Consider the following 19216-nt stretch of genomic DNA (forward strand, 5'->3'; position numbering starts at 1 on the left):
GCTCTCTGCTCAGCAGGGAGCCTGCTTCCTCCTCTCTCTCTCTCTCTCTCTCTGCCTGCCTCTCTGCCTACTTGTGATCTGTCTGTCAAATAAATAAATAAAATCTTAAAAAAAAAAAAAAGAATTGGCACACAGATGTGTGTAAGGCTGTCCCCCTTCCCAGCCCCTCCCAGAAAGGACTGTCTTAATAACAGCTGAGAGTGGACGGTTTTCTTTCCATGCCCTTCACCTACTCTTGTTCCGTATCCAGTGAAGACCACTGAAAGTATGAGCAGTCGTTTTAGAAGCAGACCAAGTTGGGAACAGAATACTACTGTTCACCATGCAAAAGAACAGTGAGTGACTTTGGTTCTGTTGGTAGTAATACGTGACTTCTGCAGAGTCATTGACTGTCCAGCGATGGCTTGTTCAGGAGTTTTGAAATGTACCCTAATTCTACCAGTCCTTTCTCACTTACTAGCTGAAATACTTCTACAATAAAAATAGCCCTCCTGCAGTGATGGAATTACTCTTGAGGTACCATTCTGAACACATAAGCATACCTTTATAATTAGTTTTTAACACAAATAAATCAAGTGTCATTAGAGCAGATGCTCCCTATTAGACTTGACTTTTCTTCTGCGATTTCAAGTCCAAGTCCTGTGACGCATTCTTGTGCCTTTAGATTTAGATAAAACTTAAAAGAATGCAAGTTATTTAAATAATATCTTAAAAATGAGAAGAGATGTAGTAGGTTACTGTGTCATTCATTTCTAAGTGGATTTAGTAGTCCCTGCTGTGGGCATTAGGAAAAGTCGCTAAAGGCTTTCTGAGCTAGGTGGTGGAGTTAGAATTTGAACCAGAGCCCATCCTAATTCCACTGTGCATTCTTGCTGGTGGCAAAGGGTGGCAAAGTTGTGGTGCAGTTGGGAAGTGACCAGGCCCTAGGTGAGGTTTCAGGCAGGATGTCCGCTGTTGGTCACTTGTAACCATTCGGTCTGAGGGTTTTTTTGTTTTGTTTTGTTTTAAGATTTTATTTATTTTTCAGTGAGAGTCAAGTGTGCCAGAGTGTGTGCATGCAGGGGGAGTGGTGGATAGAGGGAGAAGCAGGCTTCCCCCACCCCCCAGCAGGGAGCCCGACGGACTCCATCCCAGGACTCTGGGATCATGACCTGAGCTGACGGCAGATACTTAACTGACCGAGCCACCAGGCCCCCCCGGTTATGAGTTTTTTAAAGGGCGGTGGGGACTGACCTCTAAGCCTGGGTATGTTAGCACAGAGTCCAGTACTTGATGTTGTTCCAAATGCTGGAACCGACAATTTTAGTGCTGTGAGTACAGTATGCATCTCCAAAATTTGTATACGTATTTGTGGATATAAACTATTTACAGGGCAAAGAGTTCTGCTTTGCTTTAAATTTCACAGCAAGCATGCAGATCGCCTGCTTGAGTCTGCAGCCCGGGGCTCTTTCATGATGCACCTGAGACTTGGACTGCTCCTATTTAGAAGGATTTGCGTCAAGACCCCCTCCAGTAGAGTGGATGAATCTGTAAGAGTAAATTCAATTTAAAAGACTTGGGGGAGGGGTGGCCTTTACATTCCATTTAAAAGGCTTGGGGGGAGGGGTGGCCGGCCAAGGGTCAGAGCTGCTGAATTTCCTGACCTCATTGATGCGAGCAGGAGATCTCTGCATCTTTTGTTGACCGTCTGCTAGGAGGCACTGGGCAGCAGTTCTCAGAACCATATCCATCTCTGCAGCTGCTAGGCTGGGAACTGGTTAATAATAGATCCTAAGACACAAAAGGGGTTTTCATCCTTCATTATGAAATCATCCATTTTTCACTGGCTGTTGGGGTTTGTTTTTGCTGGCATACATAAGAGGGTATTAACACCATTGATTGGAGCAGCCTGGTATCAAATTGTGTTCACAGATTATAATACCTCCTGTGATGTAGGAAAATAAAATTCGAAGTCAGAGCCTTATGTGGAATTAATGACGATTCTCACGTGTTGTCATGAGACCCGGAACAGTCTTTCTTCAACGGAGCAAGGACACGCATGGAGGACAGTATTATTTGTGTCATTGTACGTGAAGCTTTCCTAGTGTATGACCCACAGAGCGTGGATACAGCAAACCGCGGGACTGTGGTCCTGGAGGTACGGGCTGGGGAGTTTTCATACTGAAAAATAGGAGGTAACCGAGAACCAGAGACTTTGGCAGCTTTTTTGGGAACTTGCTCACTTTCCCACCCAAACCAGAGGGGTCCAGAAAAGACCTTGTCTTCAACCAAAGCTCTAAACGACTTAAGTCAAATTTGGATTTTAGGTGCCTGAAGGAGGTTGTTGAAGATCTGGACAGTAGCTGGGCAGCGATTCCAAAGCCTATGAAACGCAGCTGATTGTTGAGCAGACTGAATATTTTGTCTTGTGGGGAAGCAGTTGGCTTGATGGAGAGAAGTGCCAGAAGTGAGCTAGTCCAGAACACCGAAAGAAAGTGAAGGAAAGAAGAGGAGAAAGCCAAATAGGATTAACATGGACATTTCCTTTACAATAGGCTGAAGATCAGCTAATTTCCTAACGAAGAATGGGAATGAATACAAACTAATAGTCTTCATATATAAAAAGTGCTTAGAAAGCAATGGGCAGCCTTGGGGGCGGGGTGCAAGACCCTCACATAGGGTCTATAGAAGACATGCAAATGGTTAATAAACATGGGGGGGATATCCGACTTTAATAATTAAATCAATTTAGAATAAAAGTAGTTTGCAGTTTTGAAACTAACAAAGTTTTGTTTTGTTTTTAATAAATGATAATACACATTGCAGGTGGACATGTTGAGAAGTGGGTTCTGTTTTGTTCATGGAAATCATATTTTCGCTGGATGATACCTCAGCTGCTTTGGAAAATGTACAGTGCTTCTCACCCAAGAATTCCCCTACATAAGGTTTACCCTAAAGATGAATTACGGGTATGCAGGAGGACCTAAGTACAGAGATGCTCGCTGCCATCCATAATGGTGAAAATTTAGAAGCAACCTCGGTGCCCAGTTAAAAGGGAAACTTGAAGTAAACTGAAAACTTGAAGCAAACTGTTGGCACAGTGGCACACTGAATTCAATAGTGTGGAACCATACTTGCTGAAAAAGAAACATTTTCACAATCCGTTGTCAAGTGAAATTATGGGTGTGCTATAATCCATTTTAAAAGAGAGTTCGGAAGGATGAAAACTGAAGATGGGAACAGTGGTTGGTTGGTTCTAGGTTTTCTTTTTGCCTGTCTTGGTTTTTCTTCATTTTTTTTCTGTAATGAACATAAGGAAAAACATTTAACACTCATATATCATGTGAACTTCTGGTGAATTGCACAGCAATCTTAAGCAGGCTTGGCTGCCCAGAGGGGGCTGTGTACATATTGTTCCAGAAATGTCAGGGTTTATGTATTTGAGTTAGAAATGCCAGTTGGCTCTCATCGACTTAGGACCATGGAATCTGGTTTTAATTCTATCAGATGGCATCTTTTGTAGGTAAGGAAAATAAATTCCAGCCATTCTGGAGCCAGGGGAGAGGAAGGAGCTAAGGAAGGGGTTTGAGGACTCTTAAGTTTTCTTTTTACTAGTTTATATTTAAAGTAACCTTGGGATTTATTTGGACGGCTTGTTTTGTTTTCTAGGCCAAACACCAGAGCACCCTAGAAAGCTGAACTAAAAGAATGCTCATGTTTGACCCAGTCCCTGTCAAGCAAGAGGCCATGGACCCCGTGTCGGTGGTAAGTTTTCCAAAATTGAGCCACCTCTTCTCTTTTATTCCCAGTGCCAATAACATGACTGTGTGTTGTGTTACTCCTTCAAGTTACTCATCACCGGACAGACATTTGGTGAACAGACTTTTCTTAAAGCCTCAGTCAGTGAGTGGGGTGAACACCCTTTTAGCAGTGTGCGTCCTTTAATCAGTGGGGTCCATTACCCCATGCCCCCAAGATTGGATCCGCACAGAACTTGGGTCATAGGTGAATCTAGGCCATGACTGGAAGGAGGTTTACAAAAACTCCTGTTACCAGCTTTTTAGTTTGAGCTCTCAGGATTATTGGTTTGGGCTAAAAAATAAAAAAAAAAAGGTCTGGCCAGACTGATTTTTAACAATTAATGTGCATCTGGGGACTTCCAATCCCCACCCTGCCCCCGCCAATTGCTCCCAGGAACATTAAAAAAAAAAAAAAAAATCCTTGTATGCAATGTTTATCATGGTTAGGAAGCAATTTTCAGATGTACTTTTATAAGAAATCTGCATCAAAACAGTAATCCTGTGAGGTGTTTTTTTAATCAAGATCACCACCCCGATCATAATAGAAGAGTTTCTTTTTTTCTTTTCTTTTATAAGATTTTATTTATTTATTTGACACAGAGAGGGAGAGCAGGGGAGGGAGAAGCAGGCGGTCTGCTGAGCAGGGAGCCCAGCGTTGGGACTCGATCCCAGGACCCTTGGATCATGACCCGAGCCGAAGGCAGAGGCTTAACTGACTGAGCCACCCAGGGGCCCAGTAGAAGAGTTTCTTAAAAATGTTTGTGAATGTCTTTTTCTTTTTAATACTGGAAGAAGAAAGCATTCCATTTTGTCTTCTGTAGTGTTCCGCATCTCCTTCATGGAGCTGATGAAATAAAAAAGGAAACGGGGTGGGGCGGGGGGAAGTCCTCAAGTCCTGCATCTAAACACTTACTCCGAATAAAAGCTTAAAGCTTAAAAACCGACTGACAGCAGCGATCCTGAGATGTTGGAGGAGATGGTAGTGAAAGAGAACATGGCCTTGAGGGTGGGATTCTTTTGCACTTGGAGGAGTCTGGCTGGGAGGGAGTGGGCTTGCCTTTCTCAGCACCAGTATGTGAAGCCAGGGTGGGGGGCTGACAGGCAGGGAGTGGTTTGGACTCCCGGCCATTGGTTGGGCCAATAGGAAATAACAAGGCAAGGCTCCCACTCCGACTTGTTCTTTTCTTACACGGGCTTGGAAAATAGTCACAAGGGGAAAAACTTGGCCCGAGTGGTGTATCCGAAGGTTGGTAATGACACGCTTGCAAAATTAGATCATCCTTATGCATCGGCCGCTGAAGCTCCTGCCAAAAATGTTTATACAAGACACAGGGGTCACTCAGAGGCCCTTGGAGCTGAGTTGCCATGGGTAGGACTGAGCCCGTGAAGTGTTTACTGCTGTGGACAGTGAAAAGTGAGGTCTGAGTGGCTTTCAGGAAATAACATTTACATTCTGGTGTGATAACTGGATAAGCAAGTGTCTAAATACTCAGTAACTGAGCAATAAGAACTTCCTTAATCAAAAAACTGAATTGACTTCTGATGTTATGTGGTCCTTTCACTGTACTCATCAACCCTTTACCCAAACTATTGCTTGATCACACGGCAGGAAAATTGAGGTATAAAATTTCCCTATTAATTATATCCTTGAAATATGAATAGGTTTTTAGTACTGGAGAATATGATTAATTTTATAAATGATGCAGAACCATCTTTGATGCATTTTAATACTCCGTATACTTCCACTGCCTTTAATCAAGCATGAAAATACGGCTGAAGAGCCAATTTAAAGCTCAAATGAAGATCGGCATTGCCAAGTTGGTATGATATAATTTAAGAGCAAGCAAATGCACTTGACTGAAAAAAAAAATGGAAGGGAAATGAATTTGAAGTAACATTTATACTTATAATGCTGTAACTTAAATAAATACATGAAGTTAAAACATATAGAAGTGTCTTTGCAATTAATGATCTTTTTTCTCTTTCATACTGCAGTTCTCAATTTCAGCTTCCAGCTGACACTTAGAAAATTTAATTAGATCATTTCACCAAAAGTTAGAATCAGTCCCCACAAGGAAATGTCTTTCTCTTAACAGCAAAACCTCAGTTAACTGAAACATTTGGGGGGTGTGGGGTGTTATGATTTATTTTACTTAACAAAACTAAATAAAAAGCCTTTGTTTCCACTCCTGAATATTCCGATTTTATCTTTCCTGCCTCCCTAGGTAGAATGTGCTAAACCTAATTTATTATTCCTTTACTCCTCTTTTTTTTTTTTTTTTTAAATCCCACCCTTGACCTGAAGGTTGGTTACTTATTTGGTATTTTGCTGTAGTTTAGAGAAAATAAGGAAGTGTCCTTTCTCGCTTAGGGAAATGCAAGACTTCAGTACCCTCCCCTGCTTCAACCTTGAGCTTTGAGGCAAACAGGATGGCTTTGAACCGCCCTAGGAAAAAGTGCAAGAATGTGGGGCAGAGTAGACCACGGCCCCCTCCCCTGGCTGTGGATCCCCGCCACCTCCTATCAGTGTGATGTTGGCAAACCACCCATGGCTCCCTGAGCCTCTTTCCTTTCTGTCAAATTGGAGATGATCATATGTACGTGAAGAAACAGCCTGTGAATACAAAATGCACATGTGAAGAGTTAACTTTCACCAGTATATCATCAAAGAAAGCTGGAGATTAAGGAATTGAATTCAGGAAGTGAGAAAGAAACCAAAGTTTTTCAAAGTAGTCTTTCTTAATTTTATTCCTAAGGAAAGATAACTTCTTGGTGTGTGTGGGGGGGTGTATTCCCCCCCTTCTTGTAATGAATATTACCCTCTAACAGACTCCTTACAGGTTGAGAAGTACTTAAAATCAGTAGGACCTCTGTTCTGTTCTCCCAGAAACTTTTATGACTCTTCTGAGCCTGGCAGAAAGAGCGCTTTCTACTTTTGTTTGCATAGAAGGGTATGACATCGGCTGTTTCCAGAGTGTGTGTTTATAAACGGCACCACGCCTTCCAGCACTGGGAACCCCACCCTTGGTAGGAAGATTCCTCTGACTTGCCTTGGCCCTGTCACGGACTCTCACTCTTTTTTTCATATTAAAGAACAGTGAACTAGAGACCCTACTGCCAGTGTTCCATGCAATCACTTTATCCGCTTCAGCTGTCTGGTGATGGAAAACTCACCAACACTCTTCCCAATAAAACAAACGATTGAAATGCTCACTTAAGGGATGCATGGGTGGCTCAGTCGGTTGGGCCCCTGCCTGCGGCTCAGGTCAAGATCTCAGGGTCCTGGGATCGAGTCCCGCGTGGGGCGCCTGCTTCTTGCTCTGCCTACCACTCTCCCTGCTTGTGCTTGCGTGCTCTCTCTCTCTCTCTCTCTCACAGATAAATAAATAAAATCTTCAAAAAAAAATGTTCACTTAGGTACAAAGTGTTAGCTTTGGAAAATCATCCAAACGCTGTGCCTTCTTCCCTGTCACAATTAAAATCCTCCTGCTTTTCAAGAATCCAAAGAATGGGTGCTATCTTTAGTCTTGACAGTGATAAAAACCCGCTCAGTGTGTACTAATTCACTTCATTCGTTCATCCCGTGTTTATCGATGAAAGCCAGACCCACATCTCCTGTTCTGGTAAGAGGAGGCAGTCTGCAAATAAATGTGACATAAATGTCTGTCACAACGGGAGAGAACTTTCTGGAAAGTTAACAGCCCATTCCCACCCCCAGTGAGGGCCAAAAGATCGGAGAGACCCTTGCTGGAGTCTGTCTTGAGGCTGCTCTGTTCCAGGATAGAAGGTCTCCCCAGGTGAGCGCTGTGCACAGCGGGGCTGGGTGGCCATCGGGGGCCGGAGGAGGGCTGGCTACCTCATCAACACTTGAGCCTGGTTTGGATTTGGGGCTCCTCCAGCGCCTGTTTGCACTGCTTTGCTAGGAGATAGGAAAGGTCTGGAACAGAGACAGGCTCCTATTACCGTGGTGTCCCCTGAAGGCACACACCCGGAGCAAACCCTGTCCTGCGGAGATCCGCACCGTTGCTGGCTGTGTAGTTGCTGGCTGTGTAGTAGCTTGTGTGCTCCACCCAGACAATGGAAGCAGACGCATCTCACAGAAGGCTCTGGTAACCACTGCTGTGGGGTTTTCTGGTGAGATAGTATGAGGAGCTGCGTTTCTTCACCCTTTAACAAGGCGGTCAGACTGGAAATAGTTAATTGTGTACTCTGTTGTGTGTCCAAACGTGTCTCCCTACTTGTAGCCCTGTAGCCTTACATACACTGCAGGTCGGGCCAGGGAATAGGGGATGGAGGGTGCGGGGCAGCCACTGGGGAGCAAAGTCAGCAGGAATGTGCATGTTTATAAAACTTGGCTTGATGTGTGGCTTTCTCTTTCTTTATGGCTGGAGAAACCCGAGATGATTATTAAATTTGCAAATCTCCCAGGTTCTAAATTCCTACTTTTCCTTAAATTCACCCCACAGTTAGAAAAATCCAGCAGTGACAGCAGTAAAAGTGTGTCCTCATTCTGCTTTCTATTTAGCTGCCAATAACTTGGCATTAAAATCTAGGTCATAGGGAGGTCTTTGAAGAATAGGGCTGAAAATAAGGGAGAAGTACATTTTGGTGAGGAGAAAAAAATGCTGCCTCCCATTTCCTAACTTTTGCCCTTTTGAGAATCCTATGAAGTGAGTTAACCTTTAGAACTAGGAGAAATCTTTCTACCCCTGTATTTAATGACTTCTTTAAACCTTTGTTGTACATACTAGGAATTTTTTTTTTTAAGAAACAAATCACTGCCTCTTAACTTTATATATTTTAATATTTAAATGTAAATGTATTTAGTATTAATACAACTTGATGTTTTGGGTCTCTCACCCTGTGGTATATTTACATGTACTTGGTTCTAAAGAAAGGTAGAAATAGTCTTTTCCTCTGACTCTTGATATATAACTCAAAGCTGTTTTCCAAAACAGCAGTTTATAGGGGGCGTTTGAGTGGCTCAGTCAGTTAAGCATCCGACCTCTTACTCATCAGGTTCCCTCCTCAGCATGGAGTGTCTTAGAGATTGTCTCCCTCTCCCTCCCCTTCTGCCCACACCCCTACCCCGTGCTGCTCCCCCCTCCCCTGTGCACACGGACTCTGTCTCTCTTAAATAAATTAAATCTTTTATAAATCACCATTTATATATTTTGTATTTCCTTATTTATATTCACGTCCTTGTTTTTTAAACAGTATTATTAGTGAAAAATTCTTCCCCCACCTTTAAATTGTTTCTGAATGGCTTACCAAATTTTAATACTCAAAATTGGTATTTTTATTCTACTCTGTATCTCTTTGTCATTTAGAGCCATGTTGTTCTTCAAAAAGGGTCTGTGCCCATAGGGCTGCTCCCCAGAAACTCAGAATCTGTATTTTAACAAGATGGGTCAGGAGCATTCATGCAGAGTGAGGTTCCAGAAGCCCTGATTAGGGGGAATCAGACCTATTACAGTGCTCCTACTGGTCTAGAAAGAGAAGGGACTTCTAGCCCCACAGTGTGGGTAAAGCTCACAACATAGCTCAATGAATCCAGTTACAATTTTAAATTATTTAAAATTTAGAATGTGGGTTTTCAGTCATCCTGACAAATTTTGCCCTATCCCCATGGCACCTTCAATTCTAATACTTAGTCATTTTTCCTGCCCTCTTTTGTCGACATGCTTTTATTAACATAATAAATTAATTTTGAAAAGGACGTATCACTATTGTACAAAAAAGTTTTTTCTTGTGCAATTTAAATAAACACGTAACTATTTTAAAGCACTGTGTATTTTTTGTGTACTGTCTAGAAATCTCTTCGGTGCCCCCAGAGAGGTGTGTACCTACTACAGAAATCACAGTTCTAGGAGATGATGGGCATTGACAGGGATAAAGAAAGGACAAAAGAACAAAACACACAATCTTAACAGTGAGAAAGTGACTTCAAAAGCAGATAAGGGGGGGTGGCTCAGTGGGTTAAAGCCTCTGCCTTCCGCTTGGGTCATGATCCCAGGGTCCTGGGATGAGCCCCACATCGGGCTCTCTGCTCAGCAGGGAGCCTGCTTCCTCCTCTCTCTCTCTCTCTCTCTCTGCCTGCCTCTCTGCCTACTTGGGATCTCTCTGTCAAAAAAAATTAAAATTAAAAAGCAGATAAAGATGAATACTGCCTGGTCCCATACCGCCCATATACTCTCTGATCTTAGGCCTGCTATGCTCAGAGAAGGGAGTTTTTGCAACAACACCAGGGTGCTTAGCCCTGTGGAGGTTTTACCTAGTGGAGACCCAGAGAAGAAAGGGTGTGATATCCGTGGTAATCCCAGTAAAAACCACCGCTGTCCCACAATTGTTTATAACTCACAATTGTGGCCACTGGGGGACTGGGGCAACCCAGAAGTTTATCATGCATTTAAGCCCTTTAATGATAAGGCCCCACTGGTGGGTTTTCTTGGCTGTATTATGAGCTAGTATTGTCTCAGGATGAGAGCAGCATTGGATTTGAGAGCTGGAAGGGAGGAATAGTATGTTACCACTTTCAGTATATTCATATACATCGCTTCTTGGCTTTCTGGCTAAGATCAAGTGTAAAGAATTCAAATACAAGTAGTTTCCTGCACAGGGACTTGAAATGGTCATCACTGAACGTTTCCATTTCCCTAAAATACCTAAGAGTAAAGAAAATAACTTCTGTTGAATGTAAATTTTTAAAAAGCATCCTACAGCAGAGATCCCCCTCCCCCCAATGATGACTAAGGAATAGAAGTCATTCTAGTTAATTCAGGGCCAAGGACCATACCCATAGTGTGTAGTGATTATAATTGGTTTGTATTTAAAACTGGGAGTAGTCCATTATTCTGATAGAACAAGAGAGGAGGGTATTTTAAAGGGAGGCTCAGCCGTTCGGGTGTCTGCCTTCGGCTCAGGTGATGATCGCAGGATTCTGGGATTGAGCCCCAAGTCGGGCTCCCTGCTCCGTAGGAGCTGGCTTCTCCCTCCCCCCTGCTTGTCTCACTCACTCTCTATCAAATAAAATCTTTAAAATAAATAGAATAGAATAGAATAGGAGATAAAGTAGGTCAGTTGTCACCTCTTAGGTTTGGAGGAGGCACCAGGCCTGGGTCAGTGTGCAAGTTGCTTCAAGCACCTTGTGTCCTTAACTGGAGTCCCATTAACTGTCTCAAAGTTCTGTGGCATGCACAAACTTGGACATCAGGTCACCTTCTACGGTTTCATTCAAATGGTGACTAAGACCATCGAAAAAGCTGGGATCAAGGACTTTTTGGGTCAAGGACGTGATTGCTTGCGGGTGGGCTTCAGGGTGTGGAGGTGGGAGGGATACTGACCTGGTTGCCGGAGACTGAGGCGGCTCCTGGGACGTAGGGCTTTTAGTGCTAAAACCAGACCGTTGGGGGTAAACCAGGACTGTTGGTTGGGGGACCCTCGGCATGGGTTGGTCAGCAGCTGAAGCCACCCCCCAAACCTACTGCCTGCAGCCCTGGTTCTCCGTATTCTACACCAGCGTATGGTGAGAAGGACAGACGTCCTCCTCTGGAAGGGTGTGACAGCATTTCCTGCCCGCTGAGGAGCCACCATCAGCAAAGCTGGGGGGGGGGGGTTCTTGGCTTGGCTAGCTGTTGGTGAACCCCAACACCGACTCCCACCAATCAAGGCCCATAATAAGTCTTCTGTTTATGACCTGTTCTAGAATTTTTTCCTGGTATCAATCTGAACCTCAACCTTAATGTCTGATGGGGAATTCAGTTAGAATTTTTCATGAGACACAGTTATCCCATTAACCTTAACCTTTATTGCACTAGCCCCCTCATGGCATTGTTTAGGGTCAGTAGCCGTCTGACCGTACCCTGCTTATTGAGCCCACGGAAATGAGCGTGCCTTGGAGGACCTCTCCAGTTTCATTCCCGTGTCCGAAGCGAATGCACCTGTGTCGCGGCTTAGACGCTTCTGTGTTTCCTTCCCGACAGTCCTACCCATCCAGTTACATGGAGTCCATGAAGCCCAACAAGTACGGGGTCATCTACTCCACCCCGTTGCCGGATAAGTTCTTCCAGACCCCGGAGGGCCTGTCACATGGGATGCAGATGGAGCCGGTGGACCTGACCGTGAACAAGCGCAGCTCGCCGCCCTCTGCGGGCAGTTCTCCTTCGTCGCTGAAGTTCCAGCCCTCGCACCGGAGAGCCTCGCCCGGCCTGAGCATGCCTTCCTCCAGCCCGCCCATGAAGAAGTACTCGCCGCCTCCCCCGGGCGTGCAGCCCTTCGGTGTGCCGCTGTCCATGCCCCCAGTCATGGCCGCCGCCCTGTCCCGCCACGGCATCCGCAGCCCCGGGATACTGCCCGTCATCCAGCCCGTCGTGGTGCAGCCGGTCCCCTTCATGTACACCAGCCACCTCCAGCAGCCGCTCATGGTCTCCTTGTCGGAGGACATGGAGAACTCGAACAGCAGCATGCAAGGTAAAGACCACCGCCCACTGCGCAGCCGCTTGGGGGCTGCACCGGGGGCTGCACTGGGGGCGGGACCAAGAGCTCTTGTGCTCTTGGAGGAGCTAGTCCCCTTCGGGTAGGCCTGCCTGAGGCATTTCCTTTCTGATGTCCTGGGGTGGGCTGAGGGGGTCCTTTCTCTTTTTTTTAAGTGTTGCTACTAGAAGAGCTCCCAGGAACCAGGCTGTTTAATGCCATGAAATGGTTACGCCCACTGCTTAATTGTCAACTTCAGGATACTAAAAATCCTGACTTTGTATTCTGCTTTATTAAATGCTGACCTGGTTCCGTTAAAACGGCATTTAATAAATGCCTTTGATCGCGGTGATAAGTAATGGTTACCAAAAGCCAGCTCATTTACTGGCTGGTTGCAGGCAGAAGACTGTGGGGTTAAAAGGAGATTTCCTAGAATCCTAAGGAAGACCCATTTGGGGCCAGTGTGCTCAAAGGTCAGCTTCTGATGCTTGCTGCTTGCTGGTGGAGTAGTGGTTGGGGGGAAACGAGATCTCCCCCACCCCCCAGATTTGCTTTCTGCTGTAAATTTTGCCAGAAGCCAATAGATACTCCACACATCCTTGTCGTAGATAGAAGCTGTGCAGTAAACTTTTAAAAAAACCTGAAATCGGTCGATTGTACATGGAGTGACTTTTCTATTTTTATTTTTTAGTACCTGTAATTGAATCATACGAGAAGCCTATATTACAGAAAAAAATTAAAATAGAACCTGGGATTGAACCACAGAGGACAGATTATTATCCTGAAGAAATGTCACCCCCTTTAATGAACTCAGTGTCCCCCCCGCAAGCACTGTTGCAAGAGTAAGTATGTTCAGGTCTGCCGTACTTTGCGTGGCAGCGCACATCTTGGGACCTGGGTTGGAAGCACGCGCTTCCAGCTCGTGCTGTGTGGATTGCCAGGAACACCTTGCAGCCACTTGGAAGGATGGGAAATCTCTCCAAAGGCAGTGTGTTCTGCTGTATGGACTGCATCCTGACATTCTCATCAAGTCGACAACAGATTGAGCACTTACGATTGCCACTTTTCACAACAGTTGTTTTTATCTTGGGGTTTTGGGGTTTGGGGGGAGTTTTTTGGTGTTTTTTTTTTTAACCCTCCTAGACTATACATAGTTTTCCCATAATCTTTATCCCAATATGGATTGAATTTGATATCCTGGATATTCTACACGAGGTTGGATCGTGAAAACTTGAAAAGACACACCTCGTCCTTCCAGTTGTCACCTCTAATACTGTTTCTGTGATGGGGAATGTCTTCAGTCAGAATTTTCAGGCCACCTGTGAGCCCGAGGAAGTCATTCCAAGAAAGACCTGTAGACAGTGGTGGCAACAGAAAGTTGCTGTGTAGCTCGGAGAAGTTCAGTGTTGGAATAACCCATTATGCTCTGGTCTCTGGTCTTCATCACATCTGCCCTTAGAATGTTCAGCGTGGTTTAGAACTGCCATCCAGGAGGAAGGTTTCTGTATCAACTACATCCAAGCCCTGAACAGTGGCTTGTTTTAGGTCTAACTTGTGATGGGTGTCCTACACAAGTTCAATAGCATTATTAATGGAATTCGCTGCAGTAGATAGCCTTGTCTGGCCTTCTACTGGAGGCTGTGTTTGTAGGAGCTCGGAAGGTGACCTTTGGGTCAGGCATCTTGGATCCCAGCTCTGCTCTCCACCATATGTATGACCTTGGCCTAGTCAGTCTTGCTGCCTCCGTTTCTTCTCTGTTTTCATTATTGGTTGTGATTATTTTCCTTGTTCATTGTCTTGTGGTGTGGCACTTTCAAGGTTGACTACCATGGCCGACTTCCTGGTACAAGGCAGTAGGCTTCCTTCCCTCCAGGCCCCTTCTGTCCTCTTTCTCCTATAGTACTTTTCTCCAACGTGAAACAGTGTTCTGCACTCCTTTCTACTTCATCTTTTCCCATCTCTCCTACCCAAGGCGTTCTGCAACAGAGTGTGAATTTCTCCGACTTTCCAAGAGCTATTTTCTTGAACTTAAAATCTTCATTCTAGTGCTGTCCACATCTAACCCAGGCAGGCATCCCTTCATAGTAGGTCATGTTCAAGGTCATGTTCAGTGCCCATTGCAACAAGTCCTAGTTGGTTATTTTGGGGGGAGGGGTTGTCCTTGGCTCCCTGAGAACTGGAGAAGAGAATGAATCCTACGAGCAGCCACATCAGCAGGGAAAGAGTGTCTGGTGAACTTGGACTAGTACTACCTTTCACAGTTCACAGTTGCATCATGCTTCCCCCACCCCCGGTGAGACTTTCCCACGTGCTTCCAAAGGAATTATTTCATTGCAGCACAACAAGCTTGTGGGAGTCAGAGCAAATGGAGACGGCTGAGCCAAGACATTAAATAATTTGCCTAGAGTCACAGTGTGAACAACAGCAGCGGGGTCCAGCCTCCATCCCCCTGCCACCTGATGAGGGCTCTTCCTGCCACGTCCCTATCTGACCAGTGCCCCCCCACTCCTGCCCTCGGGTGGAAGGAGACCCAGAAAGACCCAAAGAAAGACCCAGAATAGACATACCTTGTGGGCCAAGTTCCCTCCTCTTTTATGGTGCCAGGTGTCTCTGGCAAGGTGACTGGCTACATGACTTGCACTTATTGTTCTTGCCCACGTGGTGAGTAAGATGGAATACAGCCAAAGTGCCCGCAGAGAGAGGGAGGGATGACCCACAGACTGAAAAGGGGTGATTCCAAAGTCGAGGTGACTGTGAATTGCAACGTAAACCGTCACAGAAGAAGAAGATTGGAGAGCATTATTTTGCGCTCAAAATGCTGCTGAAAAGAACATACTTTCTGCTTGCTTTGAGTGATGTCCTTTTGATGATCTCAAGCTCGGTGGCTTTTAATGATCAATGAGTAATATGCTTATTTTAATGCTGACCAATGAATGCATTTTGCTCCTCAAAAAATTCAACAGATTAGCCACAACTGGGACATGTAGTCTTTAAGTAATTCTCTCACAGATGTGATTAAGTAATGTCTTGGAATGTGCCCAGTAGCAGCCCACATAGGAAGCCAGCTAGCCAGGAAAGAATCGATTGAAACCAAGTGCCTAGTGCCATTGCAGTGAGGCGGTCCCAATAATTCTCTTTCCGGAAACTCTTCCTGTCCGAAGGCAGACTTTGAGATACAGCTTTGAAATCCATTTGCTTGCACAGAGGAGTTAGAGCTCTAGGATGATTTTTATTTTTATTTTTATTTTTTAAGATTTTATGTATTTATTTGACAGAGAGAGATCACAAGTAAGCAGAGAGGCAGGCAGAGAGAGAGGAAGGGAAGCAGGCTCCCCGCCAAGCAGAGAGCCCGATGCGGGACTCGATCCCGGGACCCTGAGATCATGACCTGAGCCAAAGGCAGCGGTGTAACCCACTGAGCCACCCAGGCGCCCTAGGATGATTTTTAAAGGCACTTGAATGTCTATCAGATTTCTTCTCTCTTCTCTTTTTTTTATATTTAAATATATGAAATGTATTTAGAACAAAGAACTTGAGGATCAGATCTCCCCATTTAACTGTGTCTGTGAATTACAGCGCAACCCTTGGTTGTAATGATCCCAAATAGCCTCTCTGAAAATGAGCAGCGGAGAGTCCAAAAAGGGGGCAGTCTTTTGAGACCCCAGCCTCCAACTGCCGCCTGTGCCAGCCTCCGGCCCTCTAGAGGTGGGGCCACCACCCGCTCTCAGAATGATGCTACTTTTCAAGGTAGACATTGGCTCGAGCAGGGATTTCCTTTCCTGGTGTTGGGAGATCCCCCAGAAAACGCCTCATGAAATTAAACCACTGTAGAGGCCAAGTTTGCAAATGGGTTTCTTCTGAACTTCAAAATATTAACTGAGACCATTTACTAGATTCACATCTGGAATTGATGTTACCCTGCAGTCCTCTGTGTATGTTACAACTTTCTGACATCATATTATTACCAGCATCCCCACTGTACAGAGGATATGGAGGCACAGAGAGATCGGTCCCTTGCCCAGGGTCCCAGGGACTCTGAGTGACAGAGCTGGGATTTGACGTTGGAGCACATAGCCTTTTAACATACCTTTATATGCAAAATGAGCTGGGGAAAGCAGTCAGAACTACCACACGGATACTATGAAACAGATTTCCAACCCATAAAATCTAATAATTGGGAGCGATTTCTAAAATCACCTGGGATACTCCCCTAGTATTCCAGCGGCAGAGGAGATAACATTTTAACCATTCCGTTTTTCCCCCAGCATTTTATTTCCTGAAGTTCTTTTAATGAAGATGAAACTTTACAGTTGATGGCATTAAAGTTGAAAGTTAAAAATAAACCGACAACTCTTTTCTTTCTCTAGGAGAGTAATTAAAGTACTAATTCCACTTTCTAAAAACCTGTATGTGTGCCCAGGTCTGTCACTTTTCTATTTTCTCTCTGTTTGTACATACATATAATTGAAGTCCTTGCGCACTCCCCCTTCAGTGTTGACTTTTCCACCTAAACCTGGCTATTCATTCTTCTGTATTGACCCCACTAAACATTAAGGTAGGGGTAAAGTGAGACTCAAAACTGCCAGTTTTCTTTGCTAATAATAGAAGTGAAAAATAAGTAGTCACTTAAAATCAATGCACCTTTTATTCTTTTCCTAGTTACTTAATGGGCCTGGAAGAGCTCCTGATAGGGCACTGTATTGAGATTTTTACCAAGATCAAAACAAGCTTCATTTCAGGGGCTCCCTTTTGATTTTGATGGTGAAATTTTTTTTTTAAAGATTTTATTTATTTATCAGAGAGAGTGAGCACAGGCAGACAGAATGGCAGGCAGAGGCAGAGGGAGAAGCAGGCTCCCTGCTGAGCAAGGAGCCCGATGAGGGACTCTATCCCAGGATGCTGGGATCATGACCTGAGCCGAAGGCAGCTGCTTAACCAACTGAGCCACCCAGGCGTCCCTGATGGTGAAATTTTATTACCCTTTTTTTCTCTCCCAAGCGTGTGTGTTTGCTTTCATCAGATTCCTTTTCTTCTCCTCATCCACACTTAGCACAGAAAAACTCAGATTTTATTTGGACCATTTAAAGAACTTTAGATCCCAGTTTAAGAGACAAGTCTTTTATTACCTGTTACCATTGGAGGCCAGTTCCATAAGCTTGTGATGATGTATCAAGTAATCAGTCATTAGGAAAGCTAATGAACCGATTAGAATTTTTTAATTACTGACATTAATTAGCAGAGGAAGCCCCAGAAAGCTTTACAGACCTTTCCCCAGATCTTTCCCCATCTGCCTCTTCTCTCCTTCTGAAAAAGAGAAAGTTTAGAGCAGTGGTGATTGACCTGATTGGTTTTCAGAGCCCCCCAGGAAAGGTGTGCGGACGCAGGAAGGAGTGTGGGCAAGCAGGCGAACTGGTTTTGCACCAGAATCCTCCCTCACGCAGGAAGGACAGCAACAGGAAAGGTCTGAGGTTTTGAAAAGAGCAGTGCCTTTCTTTATTCCTTTTGGAAGAGCCAGAATTTGAAACTCAGACGTGGATTGGTGATCTTTAAGCGAAGCTCATTGCCAATTTCAGAAAGGATAAAATGCAGATGAGCGGGATTGCCTGAGCTTTAGGAATTTGACCTGTGTTCTTCCCTACACGAAATGACCATTAGGGCAAGCCGTGGAAGGACGCTGGAACCCTACTCAGCTTCGCTCTCCTACCACGAGATTCTGTAAATAGGCGAATCTGTACTGAGGGAAAGCCTCTCCTAGCACCTGTGTCTCCCTCTAGCGTAGCACCTAACCCTTCTTACTGTCATTACTTATCTACATGTCTGTCTCCCCCTAGAGTGTGAGCTCCTCGAGGGCAGGAACCCTGTTTTTATTCATCTTTGTGTCCCGGTGCCAAGCACAGTGCCTGGCTCATGGTAGGTGCTCACTCCATGTTTGTTGAATGACTATAGAAGTGCTTCTTGGGTTGATCAGCTAATTTCTTTTTGTTGTTGTTGTCGTTGGGTTTTTTTGTTTTGTTTTGTTTGGTTGGTTGGTTTTGCCTAGTGTTGTTAATGCCTTTGGTAGTAGACTGAAGGACAGGAGAGAGGCTTTCACCCGGATATTTCACACTGCACGTTGACTTTCCTAGGAATCACCCGTCGGTCATAGTGCAACCGGGAAAGAGACCGTTACCTGTGGAATCTCCGGACACCCAGAGGAAGCGGAGGATACACAGATGTGACTACGACGGGTGCAACAAGGTGTACACTAAAAGCTCTCACTTGAAAGCGCACAGAAGAACACACACAGGTATCAGACACGCCACACGCCCTCCATCTTTTCCTCATGAGAGAGAGTGAAATGGAATATTAGGAATGTTCTAGCTTTCAGAGGTGATGATAAGGACGTGGTCCAGGCATCTTGAAAGGAGCAGAGCTGTCTCCAGTCTCTTCTGCCAGTTGTAAAAAACGCACTTTTTTGTAATGAGTTAGAATGGATGTGAGGCTATCACCGTGACAGGGTAGCTCCCAGTCCCGTGGGGTTGTGTGCTCTGTGTTCCAGGGAGATGGGGGGTGGGAAGGGGGGGTGGGAATGTTCTTAGCCCTGGGCCTGTTTCATCAAGGATGTGGCCTTTGTAGGCACCATCCTTTAATAAATGTGGTACATCACCAGATTCACAACGGCAGCAAACAAGCAAACCAAAACCACCACAGTTCTTTATGCAGAACAAATACAGAAAAGGAAAGATAATTTGGGTGACTTGCATTTTCTAAAACAGAGGGAACTTCTTTGCTCTCGCCTGCCCTGTTTGTTCTGGGGTATTATTTCTTCTGCCCAGGATTGAACACAGAGCATGCCACCAGATCTTCCAGAAGTGATTCCACGGGTGAAGAAAACACAGCTGTTCTGTTCGCTCTTGAACATTTCATGAGCAGAGCAGCTCGAGGAACCCCTACAGGAATGGTGCCCACAGCCCGCTTTGTCAGTC

The 19216-nt window shown here is 45.0% G+C and overlaps 1 protein-coding gene across 1 annotated transcript in view; it reads left to right on the forward strand.

The window, feature by feature from the left end:
* Positions 1-19216, forward strand: part of KLF3 (KLF transcription factor 3) — a 37277-nt gene that overhangs the window by 12631 nt on the left and 5430 nt on the right. The window contains exons 2-5 of the mRNA XM_059382376.1: positions 3649-3744; positions 11762-12248; positions 12943-13093; positions 18377-18537. Coding sequence (XP_059238359.1) covers positions 3688-3744; positions 11762-12248; positions 12943-13093; positions 18377-18537 — 856 coding nt within the window. The 5' untranslated portion in view covers positions 3649-3687. The remainder of the gene's footprint in view (positions 1-3648; positions 3745-11761; positions 12249-12942; positions 13094-18376; positions 18538-19216) is intronic.

The sequence above is a fragment of the Mustela nigripes genome, chromosome 1 (genome assembly GCF_022355385.1).
Source record: "Mustela nigripes isolate SB6536 chromosome 1, MUSNIG.SB6536, whole genome shotgun sequence".
Lineage (NCBI taxonomy): Eukaryota > Metazoa > Chordata > Mammalia > Carnivora > Mustelidae > Mustela > Mustela nigripes.